Source organism: Crocodylus porosus, unplaced genomic scaffold, assembly GCF_001723895.1.
Source record: "Crocodylus porosus isolate Cpor-Errol unplaced genomic scaffold, CroPor_comp1, whole genome shotgun sequence".
Taxonomy (NCBI): Eukaryota; Metazoa; Chordata; order Crocodylia; family Crocodylidae; genus Crocodylus; species Crocodylus porosus.
This window is the reverse complement of record NW_017728906.1, coordinates 191,001,726-191,011,726: the sequence shown is the minus strand read 5'-3', so window position 1 is coordinate 191,011,726 and position 10,001 is coordinate 191,001,726. Positions and strand designations below refer to the sequence as shown.

At 40.7% G+C, this 10,001-nt stretch overlaps 1 protein-coding gene across 3 annotated transcripts in view; it reads left to right on the top strand.

Annotated features, from left to right (window-relative positions):
- CCDC83 (coiled-coil domain containing 83) overlaps nt 1-10,001 on the top strand; it is a 36,602-nt gene that overhangs the window by 9,281 nt on the left and 17,320 nt on the right. For all 3 annotated transcript variants that reach the window (XM_019530393.1, XM_019530394.1, XM_019530392.1), the window contains exons 3-5: nt 5,374-5,458; nt 6,444-6,612; nt 8,055-8,222. In XM_019530393.1, the coding sequence (XP_019385938.1) occupies nt 5,374-5,458; nt 6,444-6,612; nt 8,055-8,222 (422 nt within the window). The remainder of the gene's footprint in view (nt 1-5,373; nt 5,459-6,443; nt 6,613-8,054; nt 8,223-10,001) is intronic.

Below are 10,001 nucleotides of genomic sequence, written 5' to 3'. Positions count from 1 at the left end.
GCCAGTTCCTTTAGAACTCTAGGGTGGAGATCATCCGGGCCGGCTGACTTGAATACATCCAACCCCTCCAGAAGCTCCCTAACTAAATCCTCACTAACCCATGGCCCAGTTGTGCCTCCCCCGGGTCCCCAGGGGGGCCCAGCAGGGCGGTGGCTGTTCTGGTCCCTACTTAGGAAGACGGAGGCAAAGAAATCGTTAAACATGTTAGCTTTGCCATCTGGTGTGATGACCAAGTTTCCCAACACATCCTGAAAACAAAGGAAATACAGACTTGAGAAAAGTACTGTAAAGTAGGTAGAAAACTGATTGGATTATTGTGTTCAACAAATAGTCTTCAATGGCTCAATGTCCAGTTGGAAGGAGCTATCAAGTGTGGTTCCCCAGGGGTCTCTCCTGAGGCTGGTATCATTTAACATCTTCATTAATGATTTGGACAATGGGATTGAGTGTTTGCTTAGCAAATTTGAGGATGACTCTAAGTTGGGTGGAGTTGCTGACACTTTGGAAGGTAGGGCTAGGATCCAGAATAACCTGGATAGACTGGAGAAATGATGTGCAGTCAACCAGAAGAAATTCAGCATGGACAAGTGCAGGACTCTGCACTTGGGATGGAAAAATTGCATGCACAAATATAGACTGGGGAATGATTGGCCAGCACCACAGAGAAGGACCTGGGGGTGACAGTGAATATTTATTTGCTGAATAAATTGAATGTGAGCCAATACTATGCTCTTGTTGCAGAAGAAATCAACAGCATCCTGGTTTGTATTAACCGGAGAGTCACTTGCAAATCAAAGGAAGTGATTCTTCCTCTGTACTTGGCACTCATGAGGCCTTATTTGGAGTATTGTGTCCAGTTTTGGGCCCCACACTTCAAGGAAGATGTGAATGGATTGGATGGAGTCCAGCAGAAAGTGACAAAATTGATTAGAGGCCTAGGAAGCATGACTTATGAGGAATGGCACAACAAGCTACGGTGAAGAGAAGAACTAAGGAGGGATTTGATAAATCTTCAGATGCCTGAGGGGAGATAGACTATTCTCTGTGGCCACAAAGGACAGGACTAGGAGCAATAGTCTCAAGCTGTAGCACAGGAAATTTACATTGGAGATTAGGAAGAACTTTTTGACTGTGAGGGTGGTGAAGCTTTGGAACATGTTACCTAGAGAAGTTGTGATTCCTGATCCATGGAAATGTTCGAAAGCAGATTAGATAGATGCTTGGTTGGTATCATTTAGTCAAGGATATTTCTGTCTTGAGCAAGGAGTTGGAATAGATGACCTCATGAGGTCTCATTCAGCCCTGTTTTCTGATGAACCTATGATCCTAATGGACTGATTGATGTGCCCACAGCACACTTAATAATTTGATTCTAACTGGTAACACTTAACTATGCAATTCCCCTGCTGCATGTAGTTGTTGGTTCCTATGACTGGGTAGCAGTACAAGAATTTCTGTGTGTTGATGGGCACCAAACCTTTCCTGAACTATGCAGTCAGACAGGCCCCTGAATAACGTTAAAATCAAGCAGGCCCTACTTACTAGACAGATAACGGCTTCTGTTGGCATAGACCCAGAACAGATTAAAGCTTTTCTACACCAGGGATGATCAAGTTACGGCCCATGGGCCAGATTTCACCCATGGAGCTATGTTATCCAGCCAATAGGGTTCCCCGTGGGTCCAGAAATTGGGCAGCTTAGAAGTGTGGTAGTGTTAATTGTTGAGGAGAACTAACTGGCTCCATGTACTGGATTGGGCCTGCAGAGCAGCCCCATGCCAGCCTACAGGGCTGCATGAGTTGGACACCACTGGTCTACACAGTATCTCATTGACTACAACCAGTCACTGGCAGAGTTTAAATATGATTTGTGTTGGCATGCAAGTGCCTACAGCCTGGGTACATCAGTTAATAGCATTTTTTCCCTATCAGAGGCCTAGCTAGGCTCTTGTAACCACTCCAGCATAGCATTTTCTTCAATGGAGACAACACTCCCAAACCAGCCTTGTGTATCCAATTTGACTGGCTATACTTCCTGGCACTGTGCTTTCCTATATGCATTCCTATGCTGGATATATGTGCCTCAGCATGCTGTTCCCTGGTGCTACAGCTTAAAATGGTGAATATATTTCTCCTGTAGGCACAAGAAGGCTGCCTGGTAGATGAGGCCACATAAGCACAGCTATGATGATGGTGTGTACACAGAACTGAAGTGTATTACTGGTCATCAGTTACTGTATGACTGAACCTCTAGCATAGCCATGATTAAGAACTGTAGTTGTACTGCGAGGCAAGCTATTTCATCCTGAAGAAAAACCTGGGTACTTGTCAAATTTCTGTTGACTGTTAAAGTGAAGGAGATGAAGATGGGAAAGAAATAATCAACATTTGTAACTTGACTGTAGATGACAGATCTCTTTAGATCCATGATGGGAAGAAAAGTTAATGCTTTGCTCTGTGACTTCAATCAAATAGATTTAATTTCAAAGGATAAACTGGAGCAGCATCCAACATTCAACAAGTCAAATGAGCATTTGATGAACACATATTAGCTCATTGTCCGGTCTCATTTTCTATTTCCTTTTCCAGACAACAGAATAGCAGCTGCATACAGTTCTACTACAGCGTGCAGGACTTTGTGTGGGATTTCTCTAGCCTGGTACAAACCTCGTTTAGCATTTTGTGAGGAGCAGGCTGCACATGGCCCTAATATAAGTTGTCTCATAGTAAGGATATATATGGACCTATAAAACAACAAATAAAGTAGTATATCATCCCACTATGGAATAATCAAATTATTTTTATGCTGCCCAGTAACATAACTTTATGGTCGGTTTACTCATTGGATATTCCAGCATTCAAGCAAAAGACTGTATTATCAGGAGAGTCTTCCATTCAATTGGGGTTGTACTACTTATGCATGTTTATCTCCCAGTACAAAAGTAGAAGATATCAAATGTGCATCTTAAATTTTTATTCACAACCTCTATAAAGCTTTCTGCCTCACTTCCCTTATTTGTACAAATGGGCATAATGAGACTCCTGAACTCTTAAGTGTATTTTAAGGATTAATGTATCAAGTGGCACATAACATCTGGTACTGTTTTTCCTTCTGTTGTTTGAAGGAACTAGAACTGTTGCTATTCCTGGTGGTTTTCTGTTCCTTGCATTGTCAATAGTAGTTTTCTATTTCAGCGATGGGTAGAAACAGTACTCTAATGAATTGTTGAAACATAGTAATGCCCCCTAGAGGAGTTATGAAACCATTTGGATACTAGCATGTAATATAAGGTTGGATACCATATTTTAATGTGTAATTTTAAAGTTAATTTTAAAGTTTAATTTTAATGTGGTTTAAAGGTGTCCTCTGTATTATAAACAATAGCATCCAAAATATGTTAATTCAGAAATACAGTATCAATCAAGCTGAACAATAACTCCTTGAATCTGACAATTTTCTTGGAAAACTCAATCAAATCAGAAGGTTCCAGTTAGCAACAAAATGCTGACAACCTCACATACACAGCTTCTGCATTTATACCTCCAAAATGAGGTGCATTAATACCACCAAATAGACAGCCTTGCAGTATAATAGAAGTCTCTTTCACACATTAAGGTGGAAATAAAGTGTAGCATCAGTACTCAGAATAGTAACATAGACTGAAAAAAACCAACAGTTTAGTAAATGAGCATTACATATTTTCAAGTCATAACCTCTCTCTGATCTTTAGTACAATTTTGCCATGGCCTGTGGCTCCATATTTTCACTGTCTCCTTTCAACTTAATATATTTGAAATGTTTGAGGGAAAAACTGAAAAATGCTTTTGAGCAGCTATCCAGTGGCACACTGACAGCACAGGATGCAATATTAATATCTTGTAACTTACATGACTAAATCCCTGCATGATCTAAAGCTCAAACTTCTCCAGGAACAAAAAATATTTCTTTGCAACTTAATAAACATCAGTAGGAACAAAAAAGAAGACACAATCAAGGAGTGATACTTATTGGAACAGCAGAGGGTTTAATGGTAGTTGTTCTACATGCCTCTCTTGTGCCCTAGTGTAAGTCAGTTCTGGGAAGAGATAAGAAATAGATTAAACAATGATTTTGGAATATAGCTTCACTGGCAAACCAACATAACTGATGGATGGAGATTTGAGAGCTTGAGAGAATCTAAATAAGCCACACTGTAAGAAAAAGTTTATTTTGAGAGAACAGCTTTCCCAGAAAAGGGCACTACAAAAATCAATCAACAAGCAGCACATATGTTGTGAGCTGGTTCCCAGTGCTAGGTTTTAAGCACCAAAGTACCTGATACCCTGTACCATAGATGCATTTACTTGGAAAATGTCGCTGTAAGTATTGCAGTGGGAGCTGCTGGTTTCCAAGCACTTTGGAAATCTGGCCCATGATAAACTAGTTCATTGTGAGGGGCTATCACTTTTCTGTCTAGGTACAATGAATACAAGTGAATGATATACTGTAGTAATTTTCAAGGGCTGTGCTATTAACCCTGGATTTGTTGATATGCTTCTTTTTCCTTTTAGCATAGAAATAAAATTGTAAAATAGGAAACACAATTCAGAGTGGCAGTTCAGTAGGCCAAATCATAACCTCCTGTGATTTGGGAAGTTACCTAGTACGTGGTCACATTCCACCCTACTTATGTCTTGATAGTAGAGGTGAGGAAGAATACAGGAAGTTTGCTGCTTCCTCTCCATTGTCCCTGCCTCCAAAATCAAGGAAGCTTCTTCCCACCACTGAGGAGGAAAGGTCACATTGGGGAACTGCCTTTTTGCATGATTCCCGCTGATCCAAGTGACTATCTGATGAAATATCTGCTTAGGAATTATTTTTGCACAAATCATTGTATAACTCCCTCACAACAAACCTCCAGAGCACTGGGGGACCATAGCGGACAACAGTGCATTCTCTAACAGACAGTGAATAGTTTGTAAGGGCCTCAGGAAGTCAAATAGGCTGCCAATAGTGCAGGAGACAGGACAGTTTGGAAAAATCAAATCCACATTCATGGAGTTTCCCATCTTGCACTCAAAAATATGCATTAGAAAGCACTAGTCTATCAGGGAGGCAGCAGGGTCCTAGCCATACCTTTTACAGAGGTACAGGATCAGGAGACCTTGGTCCTCTTTCTGAGACCTTAGAGAAGTTGCTTCACTGCTCCATTTCTGAGTCTCCCCATGTGAAGTATGGAGGTAACAATGCCGATCCACCTTAGCAGAGCGATTGGGAGATCACAGATAAAAAAGCAGCAGGCCATATTTATAACTAATATATTCTAAAATAATCCCTCCCACTCTCTGCCAGAGTTCTGTAATAATTCATCATATATTCCTTTTTTTTTCTCAGAATTCAGGTAAAGGAAGAAGCAATTGATCGGCTTCTGTTAGAACTCAAGGAACTGGAAGAAAAGAATGAAAAATATCGAGAAAGGGTAAGTAAGTATGAATGTCTCTTATTACACACAACCGTATTTGAGCCAAGAAAACTAAATTTTTGAGCATTATCATTTCTAGCATCTCCTGTAATGCATTAATATATTGTATTGCCCATGGGTATCAAACTCCTCAGACCCTACAGGTAGGGTGACCATCTTTTCAAAATGGAAAGATGGGACACATGCCCACCTCTCCTCCTGCCCCTTCTGCCAGCAGCATGGCTGCAGAAGAGCCAGGTGAAGTGGGTTGGGGCTCCCTGCCCTGCTGCCCTTCCCCCAGGAGCCCCGTGCGAGCTGGGTGCCTACTGCTCGCAGTAGGAGGCACAACTTCATGCTGCCGCCACTGCCCTTGTCTCTGCTGCTGCTGGGCAGGCAGGGGTGCCTTGCCATGGTGGAGTGGATGGCGCAGAGTTCCTGGCAACCCACATCTGCCCCTGCCCTGCCAATGGGCTCCACTTGGCTCTGCTCCAGCTGTGCCACTGGGGGGGGGAAGGCAGGCATATGTCCCATCTTTCCATTATGAAAAGGTGGTCACCCTTGGCCCCGTTAGGAGTCCTGGCTTTGATAAATTGCCTTCTATGGCTGTGGCAGGTCAGATTGTCTAAGTTTGAGTTTACCAGCTATAAAATGAGGCTTATAAAACAAAGCAAGAAAATATTGTTAAAACAATATGTAGATTCTACACAATAGAAATGCCTGGAAGAAGAGTATCAGAGTCATTACCTTGTGACAATGGCCTGGAAGTTATTTAGGAACTTTCAGGACTTAACACAACCAACAAAAATACAAATCTCTTCCGCTGATTTCCCCACTTCCCTAAAAAAAAAGCCATTTTCAAATAAACAACTTAGCTCTGTCTAGCTGGATATTTTTGCAAAGCACCCTAGTACTAATCCAAGTCTTATTCCATTTCTAAATTTTGTAACTTGAAAAAATAGATAAAAAACCAATAATGCACAACTTATTGTTGTTCTTTTCATAGAATAAACAGCTGAAGGAGGAGGAGTTGGGTTATATAAAGGATCTACTAAATGACCTCAAAAAACATGAAAAACTGCTTGAAGAAAAGGAGGTTGTAACCAGAGATGATGTAGAGGAGGCAATGAGGGAGCAATGTCAGTATATTAGGGACCAAGAACAGCTTTTGAAAGGTGAGTAGTACTGCTTGCAGGTCCACAGCTAGGGTGGAGCAGATTTTTGCACTTAAAGCAGAGATTGAACCACTACATCACATACAAAAGAACATGGCTTTCCCTCTCCCAGATTAAGCACCTACTTTATGCATATAGAATTAGTCTTCTGGGAATTTTTAATTAAACCCGCAAAATAGTTTAACTTAAAATTTTATTAGATATGGAAACCTACCAGTGTCTTGTGATTGTCATCTTTTCATCTGTGAGATGGTGGATATTGCAGCTGTGGTGTAGATGGTTTGCAGTGCCTCAAGTGACTGAATAGTCCAATCAGATTTGCATGATTTGTGGCAGTGATTACAAGTATATGTGTCATGATTGGGTGGTTTATTTGCTGCTTGCTTCCTGTGTACTCTTTTTTTTTTTTTTTCCCTTAAATCTGTTGGAGCAGGTTCCTGTTGTCTTGTTCCAATTGATTAGATAGATTAGATAAATTAGAAATGGGTCCTTTAGAAAATCAACACCGTATTTTTGAAGTTTCCCCCCCTTCATACATGATGTTAATGATGGAATAGCACACACTCTTCACATTTCCCTCAGAGTTAAACTCATTGAAATCTTATATATTTGCTACCTTGGCATATTTATATAACAGCAACAACAGTAGCAGGTATTTTTGCCATTATAACTTGTAGTTTTGGTTGCCATCATTCTCAGTGGGCACAGCCACATGAGATGTTTACTGTGGAGTTGCCTAATTAGCTCCACCGTAAAGTCTCAGCATCTACACATGCGCCCATATTAGGGTGCAGTAAACTAATAAAAGCTGCTGTAGGTTAGTACTTATAAACACAAATACTATGCTGTGGTGGCAACATTTACTGCACCACAACACGCGTATAGATGTTGATAAGGCTGGCTGTGGTATGAGGGTGCTTTAGCACAGGGGCTGCCTGCTGGCTAGCCCTGCACTGAAGCACCTTCATGCCCCAGCCAACCCCTCCACAGCACTTTGAGCCAGGTCAGAGCAGCCCCAGGCTGACAGGTTGACCCCCTGGATCCCTGCCAGCTGAGGCTGCTCTGACCTGACTTAACGTGCTGTGATCGCTGTGATCTGGGCGTACATAAAACTGCAGTGCCCAGGAGCAATAAACTCTAGTCCGCCAGAATTTATTGCGCCATGCTAATAGAACACGTAGATGCACCCGGTGAGATTGAGGCAACGTGCCTTTGGGTGAGATACTGCTTTTCAAAATGAGCAGTCTTTCATTGTTTCCAGTGTGAATCCAAGCTGTTTCTGGAAAAGATAGTGCCACCTCATTGGATAGTAGGGCCAGCCTGTGTAATATTTTGCAGTGAGAGCTCTTCTATCTCCAGTGCCACTGAAAGCCTCCTAACTAAAGAAATGTACATAGTAATAGAGGAAATAATGTTATCTTTTAATCTTGTTGTTTCAATAGATCTGAACTCCCAGATAAGTGAATATGAAGAGAAACTTTCAGTAAGGGAGATCGAGAAGGATTATTGGCTGGAATACAAAAATGTGGGAAGTGGAGATCATGCCAAACAGATCCAGATCTTGGAAAAGGACATCCAGGCACTCAAAGATGACCTTAATGAAATGACAGGTCAGTTACAAATGTAAATACACACAATGCTCCTTGTAAACACATGCCTGAGCTACTTTCTTAACTTGCAGAAAGTAATTTGTGATCAGATTAATTACATACGTTGAAGTCAACATTTTCAAATCTGGTTGCCTGAACTTTGGCTTCATGTGCTAGTTTTAGGCAGTTAAATTCAGGCAAACTGTTTTTCAGAGGAGCTCCACTGATGTCTAGATGTTGCAGGTGCCTGGTACTTTGGACACTTAAGCTGCTTTTATTTAGTTGTCTTAAGTACAGATTACAGAGCCTAACAATGGGCCCCAATTTGGAAAGTGCTGATCTATTCTGCTATGCTTTTACTGTTTTGATGCATCACTACATTCTCTATAAATTTCCTTTTCAAAAGTCCTTATTCACAGGAACTCACATCATTGGAGCTGATGAAATCTGAATTTAATATGGTGCTTTAAATCTAGAGCTTGTGGAGGCAGCTAACAGAGCAGCACCTCATTCCCCAAGGTCTGAGTATGGTATACTGGTTACAAGGCGATGGGTACAAAGCTTTGCAAAATCATCAGCACTAAAGTATGCATATTCTGGGAACTGTTTCAGTTCTAACAAAGCAACAGAACACAATTAAAAGCTATTAAAAGCTTAGTGATTGTGTTGGTGAGTGCTTAAAACCATTAGATTCGCTTATACAGTTAATTTTAAAATTGTGCTAGTTTTTTAGCTGTTGTGTAACTTTTAGGATTAAAAAAAGAGCCATGATTTGCTTCCCTTATAAGCTTTTCTGTATTCATTTCCAGAGCCAAGCAGCCAGTAGTGACAGGCAGTGACAACAATATAAGGGTCTCCATACATTCAGTGCCAACCATTACCAAGCATCAAGTGCTGTAGATAAGAGCTATTCAGCTCTTTGTCTGCCCCAGGATAACAGCTCTGAAAACATACTTGATCTTGATTGAGATCTGAACTGTTTTCCACACTGCTTGCTACTCTGCCAGTTCACTTAAGTAACTATTTTAGGAAAGCCTAATACTTTGTGTTTCCCCTGTTTGCAATGAATTTAAATCTTTACTGGGCCAACTGAGATATAAATATTTCTGGTGTCAAGATTTAAAAGAAGATGTTGTATTTAAACAAAAGATGTTGTAAAGATCTGCAAAAATGATTTGAGAGCTAGAGACTTAAAGACTTTACTCTGTTTAAGCAGAAAACTGAAAGGTGATCAATTGTGGCATATAACCACCTTTACAGGGAGAAAATACCAGGTACTAATGGGCTTTTTAATCTAGTACAGAAATAACTGAACAGAAAGACATGAGAACCAATAGGTAGAAGCTGAAGCCATACAATTTAAAATGAGACAAAGGCACACCTTTTTAAGAGTGAACATGATTAACTATGGGAACAAAGTACCAAAGGAAGTAGAATTCTGTCTGTGGCTGTCTTCAAATCAAGTTGGGTATAGGCTGAAACGCAATGATGTCCTGCGTATGCAAGAGGTAGCACTAAAAGATCTAGTGGTGCCTTCTGGGTTCTAACATTTATGAATTATGAGAAATGTTTAATTAATTTTTATTCAGAGATGACTTCTCCCATCAGTTCTATAGCTGGTTAAAGACCTGAGGTTTGATATACACCAGAGGATAACTGAATACAGTCTAGTTTTATAGTTATCATTAATATCCTGTGGGGTGACGAAGAATTTTAGGAGACAAAGATGCTTTAAATCTGCTGCTCTGCTGTTATATTCCAGTCCTTGTTGTGTATTTAAGGTTATAGGAAACAAACTAC